Below are 21,215 nucleotides of genomic sequence, written 5' to 3' on the forward strand. Positions count from 1 at the left end.
CCTGGTGGCCATTCGTCCCGTGGTAGTCGCACCACAGATTGGGATCCCTCTAGCTGGGATCAGATCTAACTGGTTTCGAGAACCGTGCTTCTTTGATGTTTCTCATGGCTGACACCAATTCCACTATACTAAAATTGAAGTTGTATACTAATAACATGGGGTGAGAAGGATCCCATGACCCTGATGATTCTTTATCCTGCAGCGATCTATTGTTCCGACTGCGATCAGCCCTTCTATCTACGGCAAACCTACCCGTTGTTCGGAAGCCTCTGCTGCGGCCTTCGATCTGTTCGTAGGGCAAAAACCGGCCTCTCAAAGTCCATCTGTCCGTGTCGTAATCATCTTTTGATTTTTCTCTATTCTTCTCCCGTCCTTTGGCCGATGATGGAAAACCAACCTGATCATCTTTGATCCTTATTTTTTATTAGTACCGGTTGTGAACATCCGCCCAAGTCGTTGCTTGGAACTCAAGCAGGCTTTCCTTCAGTTTCCAAGAAGCATCTGCACTTCTCGGATTCAGTCCCTTGGTGAACGCTTCAGCCGCCCATTCGTCCGGGACAGCTGGGAGCAATATTCTCTCCTTTTGGAATCGGGTGACGAACTCTCGTAGCAACTTAGATTCTCCTTGCCCAATCCTGAATATGTCGCCCTTTCGGGCCTGTACTTTTCTTGCACCGGCATGAGCCTTGTTGAATGAATCCGCGAGCATCTCAAAGGAGTCTATGGAATGCTCAGGTAACAATGAATACCACGTCAAGGCTCCCCTCGTGCGAGTCTCCACGAATTTCTTCAGCAAAACAGATTCAATTTCGCGATGAGCTAAATCACTTCCCTTCACAGCCGTTGTATAGGTGGTAATATGCTCCTCAGGATCTGAAGTTCCATTGTACTTTGGCACGTCGGGCATTTTAAACCTCTTCGGAATTAGTTTTGGTGTTGCGCTTGATTTGTATGGCAACTGAGTATATTTCCTTGAGTCTGGTCCTTTCAGCACCGGTGGTGCGCTTGGGATTTGATCTATGCGGGTGTTCACTTCCTCATAAACTGTAAGAGTTCATTTTTGAAGGGATCGTTTTCGTTATTGGAGCCGGATCTGCTCCCCCCTCCCCCCCTCCCCCCGCCCATCGGAGCCAACTTTGCCCCTCGGGGTGTTGTTGTCGACCCTCTGCTTTGTTTGATTCGTAGGAGCGCCGGGAGGAACCGGCTCTCGTCTATTTGCGTTATTTGAAGCCCCCCACAGCGCCTGCTTCAACTCCGTCCTAACTTTATCCTGTTGCGTGAGGTGACCTAGAATGATCACCCGTTGCTCTTGCAAAACCCTTACCGCGTCAACCACATGTTCCTCCTCAACATCATCGGGAGTTGTCTCCCGAACATGTCGAGGATATTGTTTGTAAATGCTTTTGGTTATTATAAATACCGAGTAACGAATTGTCATTCATTAAAGGTGAACCAATGTGAGAATCTTTGTAATGTCTAGCAACAGAAACAACATTTATTAATCGTATGAAATTGATGACGGTTAAAAAAGAAAAAAGTATCACCACTAAAAGGACAATCAAGATGCATCCTTTAGTAAACCTTATTATTAGCACAAAAGGAAAACATAAAGCCTTAAGTTATTACTCCTAGGATTCTTGGAAGCAGGAAAAGGTTTTACTGAATCCAAAGCAGCAAAGATTTAGATACTGTAATCTAACTTAATTCCCGTAAATTTATATAATTGCTCAAATTCAAACTTAAAGAGAAAAAACCAAATCTGAAGACATCCAAATAGTGTCTACATTGCAACATGATTTAATTTAAAACCCACATTGCAGAAAAAGCAGAACCAGGGTCTCGGCCAAAATGAACAGAAACATAAAACTTGGTTACGCATACCAAAACATATGGTTTGCAACTAAAGCTAAAAGTAAATAATAGCAGTAATTATAGTACTAATATTTTTACATAATCATATTCATAGCATCTTAATACTCACTCCAAATGATGACAAAAAGAAATATAATAATAATTTCTTGTCACTTAGCGATCAAATGGGCCAGTAGAATCAAGCTGTCTGCAAAGGGTCAGGTACGTGAGATAAAGAACACGATCCTTAGCACCAGTCCTGTGAATCTTGTTATGTTTGCAGAAATACTTGAGCTGTTCAAGAGTACAACACCCAAGAAACTGACCCAAAAGCAAGAAAAGCCAATTAATCTCTTTTTTTTTGGGTGCGATAATAGGCTTCACACTGTTCTCTTGTTCACAAAACTTGCAGGTTGACAATACAGGGTTCATCCAAATATCAGGCGCACGGTCATGCATGGCCACCTTGTGTAGAGCAATAAAGGCCCCAACTTGGGCAAACTTTTCCCTTAAATCGAACTCCATTTCATATTTTCGTTCACACCTCTTGCATTGAACATCTCCAGTAATAGTAAAAATCTGCTTCGAGTTAAGGGTGTTGAGGCTGTGAATAATTGCTCGTTGATTTGTGGCCCAAGAGTAAGGTGGTGGGATGGTGTCGCTTTTTCCCGATTCACGAAATTTTCGCCGATTGCGCCGAATTGGACCGTGACGAGATGGGGGCGGGGTGGGGTGGGTGGGGTGGGGCGAGTACAAAAGCTGATTGTACGGAGGGGAGTGTTGGTGCAGGAACTGCAGGAGTAGCAGAAGAAAAAGACGACAGAGACAATGCGAGAAAGTTACTGTCGTTTTGTTGAGAGAAATTTGTTGGGATCTGAAAATCTTGGCTATTGTTTTCATGACTGTTGTTGTTGTTGTTTTGTCCTTGCATAGGGTCGTGCCTCGACATTTTGTATCTGTACAAAGGGATTAAGTAAACACTTTGATGAGAATATATATATATATGTATATGCAAAGAGATGGAAGAAAGAGGAAAGGAGAAGGGTTTGTTATGTGTAAAATGTAGGAGTGTGAGGAGTGGATAACTACAAAGAAACAGAAAAGGCGATAGTAATTCCATTTGGTGTAGACTCCTTTTTGAATTTCGGAAAGAAAACAAAAAATGCCTTTTCAAATTCGGTTAAAGGGGGAATAAATTCATCATATCTTTATCTATAATTAATATTAGTACTCGCGATGCACCGTCAATAGGAACTACTATATTGGTATTCATATCTTATTTATAATTTTACATCAAAATTATTGCTTTAATATTTAAATTATATTTTTTACTGAGGCTAGTTTTTTCTTATAGTATTTTTTATACTTCTATATAAGAAAAAAATTAAATTTTGTTAAAGAGATTCACTAACATGCTTTCAGGCTAAGAAAATAGAAGAAAGCTTTGGATCTAATTTTTATGGTCAATTTGTATCACAAATTATTTGTTATAATTTATCCGTTCTCATCTATAGAAATATCCTTTGAAAAAAATATTATATTAATAATTTATCTTTTCAAATTATCACCCTTATCCTATTTTCTCTTTATACTAAAATATAAAAATAAATATCTAATTAAATAATAAACTAACTACACTCAATTTTAAAAAATTGTCTTTCAAATGAAACTAAAAAATAAACACACTCAATTAAAAAATTAACTACATTTTATGTTATTACATTACCCATTAATATTGTCTAAAAATTGCCATGTGAATTTTTAATAATTTATTATTTAACTAAATATCATTATTCATTACATAACTTCCCATCATCACTGTATTTCTGTCTTCTCTTTGGAGATTTCAGATAATGTTAGTATCTTCACTAGAGAAAACTAACAGAAAAGAAAATATGTACCATCAATATAAAATCAAATGAATGAGCCTACAGTGAAAAAAGTATAATGAATATTATTATTTATTCATCATTAAAATATTTGAGTTGATTTGGTTTAAGATTGAAGTATCAAATAGAATATTTAAAAAATAATTATAGATCAAGATAAGGTTATCTTCCAAAATTTAACAAATAACATAGGTTTATTTTCCAATTCAAACTTTTGTTTGTTTTCAATTAAAAAATTTAAGTATTTCGTTTGTTAAACTTTATCTCCAATTATCAATTCAAATTTTAAACTTATCTTCCAATATTTTAAATTTATATAAATTAATCTCTAAATATTTTTGGAGCTTTGTCTGTAATGACTCTGCGGGTCGTTTTGAGAATTTTAGCCCCGATCCCCTAATTTATGCTTCCTCTATCTTATATTATAGTTATATGACGTGTCGGGGTATTTGGTTTTGGTTTCGGGTGAGTTCCAGAGTGAAATGGGGCACATAGTCCATAAGTTTGAGGTTTAAGTCGTAGGAGTTGACCGTAGTTTGACTTGTGTGAAGATAACTCCGGAATAGAGTTTTGATGGCTCCAATAGCTCCGTATGGTAATTTTGGTCTTAGGAGCGTGTCCGGATGTTGATTTGGAGGTCCGTAGGTCATTTCAGCGTGAATTGGCTAAACTTGAAAAGTTGGAGGATTTTGGAAAGTTTGACCGGGAGTTGACTTTATTGATATCGGGGCCGGATCCCGATTCTTAAAGTTGGAATAGGTTTGTGATGTTATTTATGACTTATGTGCAAAATTTGAAGTCAATCGGAGTTGTTTTGGTATGAATCGGCATTGGTTTCGAAATTCGAAAGTTCATAATTGCTTAGGCTTGAATTTGAGTTACGATTCCTAGAATTTATATTGTTTGATGTGATTTTTGGCCTCGTGTAGGTCCATCATGTGTTTTGGAATTAGTTGGTATATTCGGACGGGGTCCCGGGAGCCCTGGGTGTGGTTCAGATCGAATCCGAAACAAAATTTGGACTTGTAGAATTGCTGAAGATTTGTAGCTTTTTGTGTTATCGCACATGCAGAGGGATTGGCTGCAGGAGCGGGCTCGCAAAAGCGAGCTGGGGATCGTAGGTGCGGAGCTGGCCATGTCTAGCTGGGGTCACAGAAGCGGGAAGAGATCCGCAGAAGCGACTTCACTTCTGCAAAGTAGAGAAGAGCAGGAGCGACAGTGGTTGCAAGTGCGACATATTTCGCCACAGGCGCGCATGCACAGATGCAACCTTGTTCTTGCAGAAGCGGAGAGTGAGGAGTTAAGTCATGGCCGCACCTGCGATGGGAATTCTGCAAGTGCGGAGCCGCAGATGCTGCATTGGGTCGCATGTGCGAAATACCTGGCAGAAAAGGGGAAAACCCAAGGGTTTGATTCATAATTCATTTTTGGACTTTGAGAGCTCGATGGGAGGCTATTTCTCGAGGATTTCTCATAGAGAACTTTGGGGTAAGGAATTCTAACTCGTTTTTGGTTAATTTACATGAATCTATTGATAATTTCTTCATTTAATTAGTGCTTTGGAGTTGGAAATTGGGGGGAAATGGTAGAAACTCCTTAGGCTAAATTTTTGAGTTTTGAAAGGCGAATTGAGGTCGGATTTGAGTAATTCTTATATGGTTGGACTCGATATCGAATGGATGTTCGAATTTTATAATTTTTATCGGGTTCCGAGGCGTGGGTCCAAGTTGACTTTTTGGGTCGATTTTTCAATTCTTTACAAATATCGTAATTTCATTGTTTGAATTAGTTTTCTATAGTTATATTTATAGTATGAAATTATTTTGGCTAGATTCGAGCCGTTCGGAGTTGGAAAATCGAGGAAAGGCCTTCTAGTAGATTGATTTAGCGTGGTTTGAGGTAAGTGGCTTGCGTAACTTTGTGTGGGGGAATTTCCCCTTAGGATTCGTGTTGTTTGTGATAATTGTGATGTGTAAGAGCCGTGTACGCAAGATGACGAGTGTGTGCATGGACTAAATGTGAAAATTACCAGTTTTTAGCTATGTAAATTCCTTTCATGCCTTAATTGAGTTACCTTAATATTTTGTAGTCATCATTTCTAGTCTAATTTCACATGTCTACTTGTCTTATCTCTTACTTGGTAATTGCTCTTTTAGTTGAAATTCTTGTTTTCTTACTCCGTATTTATTATTTAACTATTGAATTCTTTACTTGAAATTGCTATTCTTGGAATATCTTGTTGTTGAAATTGGTATTGGGTTGCAAAGGCCGTGATTCCTATTGAGGCAAAGTATTAAGTTGTGAAATTGTTAGTAGACTGTATTTGTAAAATAATTCTGGAAATATAAATGAGTATAAACAGAAATGAACATAAACAGAAATGACATAAAACCAATTCGAGCCCACTGAATTCACAGTGTTTCCTTAAGGAATTTAATCCCCTCCTAGTACCCAAGGTTATGGATTATTTCCTCCCAGGATAGAACGAATTACACACTGGTGTAGTGGTACTTCAAACCCCAGTGTTTCAGCGAACACGAAGTTCGGTAGCAAATCACACTTACTTTTTGCTTTGTTTGATGCTAAAAGTATGCAGAAGAAGGAGAAGAAACTCAGAAAATCGTAGTGAAATTCTGAGCAGAATAGTGTTGTATTTATAGCCAAAGTTAGGCTGAAATCTGAAGAGGTGCAACTCTTCAGAATGGCTGTTTATGCAAAACGCCCACAGCATAAATGCCATTACATAAATGGCCATTTACTCAATAATAAAGAGGGAAAATAAAGAGGGAAAATTGAAGAGGGTAGTTACTTTTCTGTTACCAAAACAGAAAAACGGATTGGATTTAATATTAATATTTAATATTAATATTTTGTTATTAAAACAAATATTTAATAACATTTCTGTTAATATTTTACTATTAACAAATAAATTTGGTCCAAAAAGTTAATCAATCAATCGATCATTTGACCAAATCCAAATCCGAATCCGAATCCGAATCCGAAGCCGAAGCCGAAGCCGAAGCCGAAGCCGAAGCCGAAGCCGTAGCCGTAGCCGAAGCCGAAGCTGAGCCGAGCGAGCGACGACGACGACGGCGCGAGGCTTGCCTTCTTCTCAACTCTTTAAGAGCTAGAAGAAGAGCAATTGCTTATATACCCATAAAAAACCTCTTCCTCTTCCAATATGGGACAATGCCCATTTGCCAAGGGGGGGGGGGACTTAAAATTTCACTCAAAAATTTTATTTCCCTCCATTTCCCATTCACCCTCTTTTAAGTATTTAATATATTAATTAAACACATCCAAAACCCAACAGAAATATCATTCTATTGAGTTATTCTCCCAGTTGTTATTGTTGAGACTTTGTGTACATTGTGGTTAAACCGTGGGCTCCTTATTGTGAAATTCTGTTATTGTTTGGTTTCTCTGGCAAATTGTGATATTAGACACTTGAGGTGTGATTTATGATACATTGTGATATTGATACGCATGCGGTGGTATAAGGTCTGAGTGTTGAAATGCATGCGGTGAGATAAGGTGGGCTTGATACGCGTGGCTAGTAGGGAAACTACTAGAAGCCATGTGGTGTGATAATGTCACGACCCAATTCTATTTTAGGCCGTGATGGCGCCCAACACCGTTGCTAGGCAAGCCAACAGTGAACAATCTAGTGATTTCCCATTTTAATAAGTTTTTCAAGTAAACAAATTTTCTTAATTTAAAAGATTTAATGAATAACAGATTTAAAATAATTAAAACAAAAGCAGCTAAATGCAATCATAACCATAGAAATAAAACCAAAACCACAAGTCTACTAGTGTGTGCTAAGACCCGGTATTACAAGTGTATGTGCTACTAGTAGAATATACAAAAGATTTTTAATCTACTTCTGAAATGAAATAGACATAACAATGAACAAAAGAAAGACTCCGGCTGTTGCAGAACGGATCGGAAGGGCAGCTCACCGTGTAGTCTCGCAACAGGGATCAAGTATGCGCGCCGGACTGATATCCAGATGCACCTGCCTCAGATCCTGCACATTTAAGTGCAGAAGTGTAGCGTGAGTACATAAACAACATGTACCTAGTAAGTATCCAGCCTAACCTCGAAGAAGTAGTGACGAGGGGTCGATTTTGACACTCACTATGGGCAAACAATAAGATGTCAAAATAATAGCTAAGCATGGGTTACATAAATATAACAGAGAACTCAAAAACAGGCATCATAAGCACTTTTTCCGCTAAAAATATATCTCAAGTTTACTTTCCATCATTTAAGAATTTATGTCTCAAGTAAATGAACAATATCAATTATAAATGGATTCCAAAGATTTATCATGCGCAAATTATCCCGAGGTCGTACGGCCCGATCCAACATAATATTTAAACTGTGCACTGCCGAGGGTCGAACGACATGAACCATAGATGCATCTATCTTCTACCGAGGCGTTCGGCCCGCTCCACAAAAAGAAAATATTTTAAAGAAAACACAAATTCTCATTAACAGTCAAGTGTTCCATTCACAACTTCAAGTACGCGAATTTAACCTTTTTTAATTCTTTTATCAATTTCCAATATGACTTAAGCAATTAAATTAACAAGTAGGGGTGCAAACATTTCAAGTATAGCATGGTATGGGTCCTAGACTATCTAGACAATAGCATAATTAGTAGCTACATGCGGACTCTTGTCACCTCGTACGTACGTAGCCCCCACAAATAGGAACACATATTAATTATAGTTTACCTATGGGTTAATTCCCTCTTACACGACTAGAAAAGAGATTTACCTCGTCTCAAAGCCTACTTTCCGGTCCAAGATTTGTGCTCAAACCCTCAATTGAGTGCCAAACAATCCAAAACTAATCAAATAGTATATAAACTAATCAATACATGTTCGAAAGTTCATATTCCAACTATTAAAGTGACTACCCAGCCCCAAATGCAAGATTCCTCAAATTCACCCCCGGGCCCATGTGCCAGGATTCCGGAAATTTTTGAACAAAGTTGTTGCCCATAATCTCACAAACTCAAATATATAATTTTCACTAAATTCCATAATTAATTTCGTGTTAAATCCCATTTTTACCAAAAACCTAGTTTTTCCATCTAACCCATGAATTTCACAAATTAACATGTTAAAATCTACCCATATCTATGTATTAAACTCACATTATGTAGGAATTACTTACCCTCAATAGCTAGGTTGAAATCCCCCTTTTGAAGCTCCAAAATCGCCCAAGAGTGTGCAAAATGAGAGAAAAATGTCTAAGTCCCGTATTTAAAGCAAGGTTCTATCCAGCTGTGACGGCCTTCCTCGCGAACGCGGAAGAAGCCTCGCATTCACGAAGGCGTACACTGACTGGGCATCGCGAACACGACAGCTTTTTCACGAACGCGAAGAGCAAAGTCCACTGGCCCTCCCCGGCCCCATTTCCCCTACGCGAACGCGAGTGGGGTTCGCGAATGCGAAGACCTAGGCTCACAAGGCTTCGCGAACGCGTGAGCCTGACCGCGAACGCGAAGGGAAATTTTCCCACTGCCCCAAATCCTTCTTCGCGAATGTGATGGCCCTCCCACGTTCGCGAAGAAGGAAACCTAAACTGGAAAATCTGGTTTCTTAGATTTAGCTCCGGGCGGTCCGAAACACACCCGAGCCCTTGGGACCCCGTCCAGCTACACCAACAAGTCTGTAATAATAATATGGACACGATCGAACTCTCGAAATGCGTAAAACAATAACAAAACCAAGAATCACACCCCAAAACCAAATTGGAACAAACTATGAACTTCAAGTTTCTAAATCGCTCCGAACGCGTCGAATCATACTTAGACTACTCGGAATGACACCAAGACTTACGTGCAAGTCTTAAATGACATTACAGAACTATTCCCGGTCTCGAAGTTCCATTTGGACCTCGATATCACCAAATTTAAAGAACTTCAAAAACCTTCAAAGAGCCAATTTTCACTATTAGGCGCCAAAACGCTCCTGGGTCATCCAAAACCTGATCCGAACATACGTCCAAGTCCGAAACAATCATATGAACCTATTGGAACCATCAAATCCTGATTCCGAGGTCGTTTGCTCAAAATATTGACCGAAGTCTAACTTAGCCTTTTTAACCAACCTTAAGGAATGAAGTGTTCCGATTTCAACCTGAACCCTTCCAAATCCCGAACTAACCGTCTCCACAAGTCATACAACAGTAAAAGCACATACAGGAAGTCTTATTTAGGGGAACGGGGTTCTAAAAAGTAAAATGACCGGTCGGGTCGTTACAGATAAGGTGGGCTAAAACACAAGATGCTATTTCGGGAAAAATAATTTTCAAAACTAAATGTAAAGACTCCCGCGGTGATATAAGGAAAGATTGTGAATTATTTTTATGATTTAGGACTATCAGGTGGTACCTCGGTAGTGACCCTTGTTGATCCTTTCTCTATTTATTGTATTTGACTTTGGGTTGTTTGTTTCCCTTGCATATTAATTGTTGTCTTTCTCCGTGTTGCATTATTTGTTTTAGTTTTGTGTAGCTAACCTTGATATGATATTCATCGTTTTAATTTCATTACTTTCATTATTACACTGCCTATATTTGTTCGGTCTTTTATTTATTTCTAGTAGGGACCTGACCTGACCTCGTCACTACTCTATCGAGTTAGGCTTGGAACTTACCGGGTGTCGTTGTGGTGTACTCATGTTACTCTTTTGCACATCTTTTTGTGCAGATCCAGGCACTTCATAGCAGCCCAGGCATTACTTGGGATTCTACTTCGGAGACTTCAAGGTATACCTGCCGGCGTCCACATGCCTCGGAGTCCCCTTCTATCCCTTTTTTATATTTTCCTTCTTTAGTAGACACAATTGTATAGGAATGGTTTTGGTGTTGTCTTAGAGCTTGTGACTTGTATTACGCCGGGTTTTGGGCTATTGTATACACATTGAGTTGCAGGGAATTCCCTATTATATATGTTGTTGAGTTTTTGATATTTTTAAGTTACTGTTTTATTCACTTCTACACGTTTGTTAGTCTTACCTAGTGTTAGAGACTAGGTGTCGTCAGGACATTCTACAGAGGAGAAATTGGAGTCGTGACATTGTCCTAAAAAAGTGATACTATCCTTTTTGTGGTTATACTTCTTGGCTTAATGTGGTGCCTTTTCAAATCTTTTGAAGCTTTATCATAAAAAACGCGAGACTTGCCTTTTTGTGGTTATGCCACTGAGCTTAATATGGTGAATTTGCCTCTCTCTCTCTCTCTCTCTATATATATATATATATATATATATATATATAAACACTTATCTTCTAGTAGAGTATAAAATAAAGTGATAGAAAATGATAATATTGTTATCAATCGTTGCATGTACATATTCTTTTTGCAGGAACTCGAGCTTTAAACAGAGTTATTGATCGGTTGAAAAAATAATGTAGGGGAATTATGTTCCCAATATTTAGTTAACAAATATAATTATTGGTCATTAAAGAATACAAGGGAACAGATAAAAAGAAAAAGCCAAAGAAATAATTTCAAATTTGCAAAATATAAACTATCTTAATCTAAAGTAATAATTCCAACAAATACCAATGGTTTGTCCGATGTTAAAAGATCTTGTAAAGTTGATTGGACGGACGAATCTAACTGAAATATATTGTCACGATCCAAAATTCATTATAGGCCGTGATGGCGCCCAACGTCGCAGTTAGGCAAGCCAACACTTAATTATTTATTTTATTATTTTTAAAAATCAAAATCCCATTACATTAATAGAGTAAAATCTGGTGCTCATAGAAAACTCGTGATTCTATTTTTTCCAACTTCCATATAAAGTATAAATTACAAGGTTAAATGATAATAATTTCGAGAACTACAATAATGAACATCCAGTAGGAACCCCCAAAACCCGATGTCACAAGTGCATCAGCATCTACTAGAAGGTACAATAATAATACAACAACTGTCTAGAATACAAGTTAGAGAGAAAAATATAAATAATTCATATGGAGACTTTGTATGCTGCGGATCGTAGCATGGGCTGCAGCTCACCGTAAATCCCCACAATAGCTGCGCCTTTGCGCCCGAAGGACCACCAGAAATAAATACCCACACAAGAAGTGCAGAAGTGTAGCATGACTACGTAAATCAACGCGTACCCAGTAAGTATCTAGCCTAACCCCGGAGAAGTAGTGACGAGGGGTCGACATCGACACTTACTAGTAGTCCAAGAAATCATATACGGTAAAAATTAAACAAATATGAGGCACAATAAATAAACTGTATAAACAAATATAAATACGTGGTACAATCCTCTCCTGAACAGTAAACTCAAACTCTCAATCATTTGTTACCTCCTCAACCAGAGTATATATGTAAAATGGTCCCCACCAGATGGGTCGTCGCAACTCAAAATTAGGATAACTCACAGATACACTGGTTTCTTGACAAATATTACGCACGATTCTTCCGAGGTGAATAGCCCGATCCAATAAGAGTGTTTCATGAAGTTTCCGAGGCGAACGACCTGATCCCGTAAGAGTATTTTATAAGAATGCCGAGGCGAACGACCCGATCCCATAAGAATGTGGTACTGCCGAGGCGAACGGCCCAATCCCATAAGAGTGACGGCCCGATCCCATAAGAGTGTGGTACTGCCGAGGCGAACGGCCCGATCCTATAAGAGTATGATACTGCCGAGGCGAACAGCCTGATCCCATAAGAGTATGATACTGCCGAGGCGAATGGTCTGATCCCATAAGAGTATGATACTGTCAAGGCGAACGGCCCGATACCATAAGAGTAAGAAGCTTTAACGGGTCCTTGACCCCACTCACGAATAAACACGTGAGTTGTGAATTTAAGGAAGCTTTTCGATGAAAACGCACAACGCGGGAGAAGCTCATAAGGGAAGCACAAATTATTCCGCGGATTGTCGAGTAGCTTATCAAATCTCTACAATAACGAGTCTATCATCTACGCAATTCTAGTATCAAGTCGTAACGCGACATAAAAGAATCAAACAGGAAGGGATAACTCAAATAGTACAATTACAGCATGGCGTGAACCTAAGTCTACCCGGACATAATCAGGAATTCTAGCATACACACGGGCAGTCGTCGCCTCATACATGTGTAGCTCCCACAACATGTAGCACATAAGAATATAACACCTATGGGGTAAATTCTCCCTCACAGGATTAGACAAGAGACTTACCTCGCTCCGAAGTTCCATAACCGGCTCCAATGCCTCTCTAGTACCTCAAACCAATGCCCATTGATATGAAACTAGTCAAACATTCATGAAAACCAATAAAAATGTGCTCCAACATCATAATTAATTAATTTATAATAATGTCCAATTCCGTTCGAAAAGTCACTAAAGTCAACCATCAGGCCCACGATCCCGGACTCCGAAAATTTTCGAAGATAAACTTTACCCATAACATTACGAACTCAAAATATACGATTTACTCCTAATTCCATATCCAAATTTTATGATAAATTCCAAAAATACCAATTTCTAGGTTTCTTCAAAAATTTCACAATTACTACAATTTTTCATGTTTAATCCCCTTGTAAATCATGTATTTAACTGACAACACTAGGAACCACTTATCTCATGAAGGATGATAAAATGGCACTCCAAAATCGCCCCCAGGCAGCTCCAATGAGAGAAATGAGGTGAAACTAGCCAAACCCACGTACTTAACAGAGTATTCTGCCCAGCGATGTTCCGCACCTGCGGAACTTCTCACGCTTCTGCGGCTCCGCTTCTGCAGAAGCACCCTCGCAGGTGCGGCTTCCCTCAAGGGGCCAGCTTTACGCTTTTACGAACATACAATCGTAAATGCAGATCCACTTATGCGAAAAATCACCCGCATCTACGGACTTCCCAGCTCGAGCAGCACTTCGCACCTGCGCGCCGATGATCGCATTTGCGGCTCCACAGGTGCGCTACAACGCTCGCACCTGTGATCTTCCAACCAAATGCCAATTTTGCTTCTGCGCCTCCACTCGCATCTACGAGCTCGCAGATGCGGTAAATCCCTCGCAACTGCGAATCCAGTCATCCTCACTCCCATCCGCTTTTGCGACCCCTGGGCCGCTTCTGCGGTCTCGCACCTGCAACATCGCACTAGAAGCCTCAAGCTTCAGCAATTCCTTAAGTCAAAAATTCGATCCGATTCGCATTCGAGGCCCCCGGGACACCGTCTAGCCATACCATCGCATCCGAAAATATGATACGAACTTAGTCGAAGCCTCAAATCATGTCAAACAACATCAAAACTATGAATCGACGATCGAAACCTTTCTTTAAACTTTTGAACTTCGCCGAACACGTCCGAATTATACCTAAACATCCCGGAATGATGCCAAATTTGGCATGCAAGTCACAAATCACGATACGAACCTATTCTAAGGCTTGAAATTCCAAATGGACATCGATAACACCAAAGTCCACTTCAAACTAAACATAAGAATTTCTTATACTTTCAAAATGCCAACTTTCTATAATAGGCGCCGAAATGCTCCTGGACCACCCGATACTCGATGCGAACAAACGCCCAAGTCCGGAACCATCATACGAACCTATTAGAACCTTCAAATCCCGATTTCGAGGTCGTTTGATCAAAAGTCAAACCTTACTCAACTCTTCCAACTTAAAGCTTCCGGATTGAAAATTTTCCTTCCGAAACAACTCCGAACTTCCCAAAATTTAATTCCGACCACACGTACAAGTCACAATACATGAAATGAAGTTACTAAAGGCCTCAAACCGCCGAACAATGCGCTAGAGCTCAAAACGACCGGTCGAGTCGTTATATATATTCTATCTACTAGTAAAGTAATGTTTGTGCTTAACACGGTCCCAACACAAAGCTTTTACGTATAATAATAGTTCTTAAAAGGAAAAGGATAATAAGGACGAAACTTGTAGGAGCCTCTTGGATGAATTATAAATCCAAGAGTAGTGAAGCAGCATTAGGAACTGGCAAGCAACTAAACGCCGTCATGGTTGAAGTACCCATAGGAAAATAATTCATATACTTGTCTACACAAGTCATTGTTAAAATAACTTCTAAAGAAGCACAAATCAAAATGTTATGCACTAGGAACGATGAAAAAGTATTACAATGATTTAAAGCATAACATCAGTCTCCAACTTAATGAAAAAAGAAGTTAAAATCGTTATTGCTGTCTCCGTGGGTCACCTGAAAGTGCAATCATCTTCCAACCAATCCATTGCAATTATAGTTTGCAATGAACTTATTCAATAGGGTAAAAGGATAAGAGGAAAAACTCATATAGCAAAGGTATACATTTTATTTGTTATTAAATAAGTATTTGCGATCTCGTCAACAAAGTAACGGAGACCCCTTTCCTGTCTTCCTTAAAGGCAAGAATGTTCTGGGCCAAAAAACCTCCAGTAAAGACTGCATTTTAATAAGGAAATTTTACCTCATATAGCAAAGGTATACATTTTATTTGTTATAAATCAAAATCATTTTAAAATATTATTTATATAGCTATCTTTTATATTTCATAGCAAAATAAATATTTATGGTATATACTACCATTGGGGCATGAAATAACGCATGAAATATGCTATTTATGTTTTTCCTCTCTCTTAGACAGTTGGACATACCTATTTTTAAGGTGTTTGTCGTTACTGTATTCATGGATACATGGCGCGAATACATGTGAATACATGCGCGTATAGCTGGACTGCCCTGATTTTAGGCACTTTTTACTACTGTATTCATGAATACAGCAGCGCGAATACATGTGAATACATGCGCGTACAGCTGGACTACCCTGATTTTTAGGTACTTTTGCTACTGTATTCATGAATACAGTAGCGCAAATACAGCGAATACATTACCATAACAACTGAATAGTAGCTATAGGAAGTAATTATATATATGGTAGCTATAAGAAGTTAATAGCTATTAAACAATAGTGGTTTCTGAAAATTCCTCTTTTAATAACACATATTTTGTTTTTTCACCAGAACACAGAGAAAATTAAATATTAAAATTTTCAATTATTCCATCCAAAATTAATTCAGACACACAGTTGAAAGTTGAATTTTCACCATGGCTCTTGCAATTTATGTTGTATAACTTATCAAGAGAACTAGCTTGCACTAATTTTCTAGATGCCAATAACTTATAAGTAGAGGTGGCAAATGGTCGGGTCGGGTTGAATATGAGCGGGTCGAAAATGGGTCATTCAAAAACGGACAAATTATCCGACCCGATCCGTATTTAAGACGGATAAAAAACGGGTTATCCGGCGGATAATATGGATATTCATATTATCCATGACTTCTTGAATATTATCACTTATGAGAGAATTCCTAGTCTCCCAAACTTGAAGAACCCCCAATTTGAGGCTTTACAAATGTAAAAGTTAAACAAATTAGTTATCCATTGGTTATCCATTTGGTTAACCATTTTCTAAGTGGATAATATGGTTTTTATCTATATTCGACCCGTTTTTAAAAATTTCATTATTCAACCCATTTTCTAGTGGATAGTATAGGTGTATGATTATGTTCTTTTAACCATTTTGCCAGCTCTGCTAGTTATGAGTTTTTTTTATAATTTTATCTAAATGATAAAAATTACTGCAATTCCATGCAATTTATATATCTTGTATGTCAATTCATCCTTAATTTGGAATATAAAGCTTAAATCTCCTCACCCCAATAAAAAAGGGCCATTAGCAACAAATTCAAAATTCAAATGTTACATAAATAAGATTAAGAGTTACATCTATATGGTTGAAAATGTTGATAAGAAATATTCTAGACACATGCATAGACTCCTGGAAATGGTAGTTGTTCTAATTTTTACTGAATGTTATCCAAATAGGCATGTACAACCTATCTCATCCATATAACTTGAAACTAAATAACTAAAAGAAATTATAAACTTTGCAACTCATATTACTCACTCTAGTCCATCAGCAACCTCACCCCTCATCTGACTTTATACCATGAGTGAATTTCAACTTATTCTAGTGAAAAAATGATTAAGTAAAATACGCCTAAAGTAGAGGTCAAGTCAACTTTAGTGCTACAAAAAACCACATATAAAAAACATAGATAGAGTTCTTAACATAAATCACACACTGCCATGTCTTTTTTGATTAAAAAAGGAACTCTAACGACTTTATCACATTCTAATCAAATTTATAACGACTCAGCCGGTTGTAACGACCCGACCAATCGTTTTACTGTCTAGGTCCCCGTTTTCCTAATTAGGACTTTTCGTATGTAATTTTACTGTTTCATAACTTGCGGGGATGGTTGATTTTAGGTTTGGAAGGGATCGGGTTGAAATCAAAATACTTATTTCCTTAATAGTGGCCTAAGATGGTCAAGTTTGACTTGAGTCAATATTTTTAGTAAAAAATCTCGAAATCGGAATTGGATGGTTCCAATAAGTTTGTATGATGATTTTAGACTTGGGCGTGTGTTCGGATCGGGATTCAGGTGATCTGGGAGCTTTTCGACGCTTAATGTTGAAAGCTGGAACATTGAAGGTTTTCTAGTTCTTTAAATTTGGTTGGATGTAGAATTTGGTGTTATCGAGGTCCCTTTGGAATTTTGAGCCTGGGAATAGGTCCGCATGGGGATTTATGACTTGTATAAAAAATTTGATATCATTCCAAGTAGTCTAAGTATGATTCGACGCGTTCGGAGCTAGTTGAAAAGTTTGAAGTTCATAAGTTAATTCAATTTGGTTTTGGGGTGCGATTCTTAGTTTTGATGTTGTTTTACGTGTTTCGAGGGTTCGAGCAGGTATGCATTATGCTTATGAACTTTTTGGTGTAGTTGGACGAGGTCCCGTATGACTCAGGTGTGTTTCGGACCGCCTGGAGCTAAGGCTAAAACTGGTGCATTGTTAGTTCTGGTTTCCTTCTTCGCGAATACAGAAGCCTCACGCGTTCGTGATGAAGGATTCGGGCAGTGGGGTGATTTTCTCTTCCTGTTTGCGATCAGGCGGTCGTGTTCGCGAATGTTTGAGGTCCTAGGCCTACGCGTTAGCGAAGGCCCTCTCACGTTTGCGTTGAAGAAAGGGGCCTGGGAGGGGTCATCACCCATTACCCTTCACGTTCACGAAGGTGTAGTCATGTTCGCTATGCTCAGGCGGGACAAGCCTTCGCGATCGCGAGACTATCCTCGCGTTTGCGATAAAGGTTTCCTGCGCCTGGGGGAGATTTTCCTTTGCGATCGCGAGGCTTCTTCTGCAATCGCGAAGAAGGATCGTTGGGCAATATACTTTATTAAAATGGGACTTTGGCCTATTTTGTTCATTTCTCACATTTCTTGGCCGATTCTAGAGCTTCTTGGAGAGGGGTTTTTACCTAGCTATTAAAGGTAAGTGATTTCTAAACAATGTAAGTTAAATACATAGATTATGGGTAGATTTTAAGAAGTAAAATGTGGAAATTTTAGGAGTTTGTTGAAAAACTTAGGTTTTGATTAAAATGAGATTAGTTCACGAAAATGGTTATGGAATTGACTAAAAATTATATATTTGTGTTCGTGAGGTTATAGGTAACATTTACTTATAAAACTTTAATCCGGGTACGTGGGTCCGGGGGTGAATTTTAGGAATCCTCCGAATTAGGTAAGGTAATTACTCTAATAGTTAAATTATGAACTTTGAGAAATTATTGATTAGTTTGTATAACTTTTGGCTAGTTTCGGATTGCTCAGCACCGACTTGAGGCTTTTAGTGCGATTTGTGGACCGGGAGGTGGATTTGGAAACGAGGTAAGTCTCTTGCCTAACCGTGTAAGAGGGAATTAACCCCTTAGATGTTTAAATTGTTATTTGCTACTAATTGTGAGTGCTACATGCGCACGAAGTGACGAGAGTCTGTACGTAGCTAAAATTCATGTTATGTCCGGGTAGACATAGGACTTTACCATGCAATACTTGCACTATTTGAACTCAATTTGTTAGTTTAATTACTTGTAGTAATTGGTAAAACTTGATTAAAGATTATGTTAGACCGAGCTTCATTACTTAGAGATTTGGTGGAATGATTAATTATTGATGGAAAGTTCATAATTCCTTTATGGGCTTGCTTTAGGTTGTAAACATGAAATTCGTAGATCGAAGAGTTTTCCTATTCCTGTGGATTGGGCCGAACTCGGCAATATTTATACATATAATGTGATGCATCCATGGATCGGGTTGACGACCTTGGTAGTATATGTACACGATTGTTATGGATCAGGCAGTACGACCTCGGCATAACTCGTTCATTAGGAGTCCGATTATACTCGATATATTCTACATGACTCTAGAAGTTGTAGTTACATGGTGTCACGACCCAAAATCCGACTAGTCATGATGGCACCTAACCCAACCCGCTAGGTAAGCCAATTAACAACTATCCAATTCTAATGAAATTAATAAAATAATTAAATAGAAAAAATTATCTGAATCTTATACATTCCCCAAGGACTGGTAGTACAAATCACGAGCTTCTAAGATTAGAATTTACATAGCTGGTATGAAATAAATACATCATCTGTTCGAAATGTACATAAACAGATTTTTATGAATCTAAGGCTACCATGAACAAGAGGCAGCTACAATCGGAATGCAAGTACGTCTTTAATTCCAGCCCCCGTGAATCACAACAACATCAACAACCAACACCTGCACACAAGGTGCATAAGAATAGTATGAGTACAACCGACCCCATGTACTCAATAAGTAACAAACCTAACCTTAGATTGAAAGTAGTGACGAGCTGGAATAAAGGTCGGGTCCAACACCAATAGCCAACAACAGATCATAACAACGTAAAGCAAGTAATAAAAGAAGCAACTCAGAGATAAAATGCTCAGCTTTTTCATAGTTTCCCGAAAAATAGTTTCGCTTTTCGAGTATATAAGTGAAAACCTAAATCCTTTACCAAAATCATCGAAAATACGAGTAAGTTTGAAAACTGTAATTTTTCCCAATAATCCTTTCAACAATAAATAAGATGTTTCATTTTCTTTCTAGATAGCAAGTGTAAAATATCTCGCTATGCCCATATGTCAATATGTGTGAGAAGTCATGAATGACGTGATATCGTACAACATGATGAAAATGCATCTCTATGCCTGTATGTCATGCGTGCATGTCAATGCAATGTGTCTCAGAGATGAACTCATGTACTCACACTCTTAGATTAATCAATCTCACTGTCTCATACTTTCCACTCATCATGCTCAATCACTCAGTACTATATATGGCCAATCCGGCCAAGGGAAGATCCATCACGGAATATATACAGTAACTGACCATCAGTCACTCAGTACTGAGTAGGGCCTAATCCAGCCCGTGGGGAAGATCCATCCCCAGGTATATAAATGCTTCGGACAAGATCCATGTCCAAGGAAGATCCATCCCTCAATATAATCAACCGCGCTCACTGGGGTGTGTACAGACTCCGAAGGGGCTCTTTCAGCCCAAGCGCTATCACAAATCAGCATAACCGTTGTGGCGTGCAGCCCGATCCCATAAATGTCACTCATAACTAGGCCCTCGGCCTCACTCAGTCATCACTCTCTCTAGTCTCTCGGGCTTACAATGACATGAAACTAGACCAAAATGATAATATGATGTGTCAATAAATAGTAACAGAGACTAAGATATGATATGCATATGAATGCGTATGACCGGGTATATAAAGCAATGAAAGCAGATAACTCAACAGTGGAAATGACCTCAGTGGGTCCCAACAGGATAAGCATGTAGCCTAGACATGGTTTCTAACATGGATCACAACTCAATAGCTCAAGTACGTAGAAATTTCATGGTTACAGGTAAGATCAGGTAACTACACAATACCACAGAAATAACGGAGTCACAATTCACACGGTGCACGCCCACATGCCCGTCACCTAGGATGTGCGTCACCTCAACACCAATCACATAGCACATAATTTGGGGTTTCATACTCTCAGCACCAAGTTTAGAAGTGTTACTTACCTCGAACAAGCCAAATCCAATACCCAACAAGCCAAACGATGCTCCAAAAATGCCATCTCGTGCGTATCGACCTCCGAACTAGGGGTGTCAATGGTTCGGTTTGACCGGTTATTTTATAAAGTTTGTACCATACCAATTTTTCGGTTATTCTATTATGTATAACCAAAATTGGACTTTTCAAAACCGTCCCAATCACGTCGGTTTCACTTCGGTAATGGTACGATTCGGTTAATTTTTGATATATTTTTAGATATCATGTAAAATTCACCAGTAGAAGTAGAATGCAATAATATACGTTCTTTTATAGGACTTAGCAAAACTCTCTAGACATTTTTACTGTTTAAAAGGTGATGAATTAAAAAAAATGAAAGGTGACTACAGTATAGATCCATTAACTATTCGACAACAACGTAAAAGAAACCAAGTAAAAGCAAAGAAAATATAATCACACGAGTGGAAGGATATTAACCA

General features: G+C 38.6%; 1 protein-coding gene across 1 annotated transcript; it reads right to left on the minus strand.

Moving 5' to 3' along the window:
* On the minus strand, nucleotides 2,026-2,751 carry LOC109228136. The gene has a single exon (XM_019393315.1). The coding sequence runs from the start codon at nucleotides 2,749-2,751 to the stop codon at nucleotides 2,026-2,028; it is 726 nt and encodes a 241-aa protein (XP_019248860.1).

This window comes from Nicotiana attenuata, chromosome 6, assembly GCF_001879085.1.
Source record: "Nicotiana attenuata strain UT chromosome 6, NIATTr2, whole genome shotgun sequence".
NCBI classification, from domain to species: domain Eukaryota; kingdom Viridiplantae; phylum Streptophyta; class Magnoliopsida; order Solanales; family Solanaceae; genus Nicotiana; species Nicotiana attenuata.

What these genes read in the sequence shown, in the direction of transcription:
- LOC109228136 (XM_019393315.1), bottom strand. Translation starts at nt 2,751, where the DNA reads ATGAAAACAATAGCCAAGATTTTCAGATCCCAACAAATTTCTCTCAAC.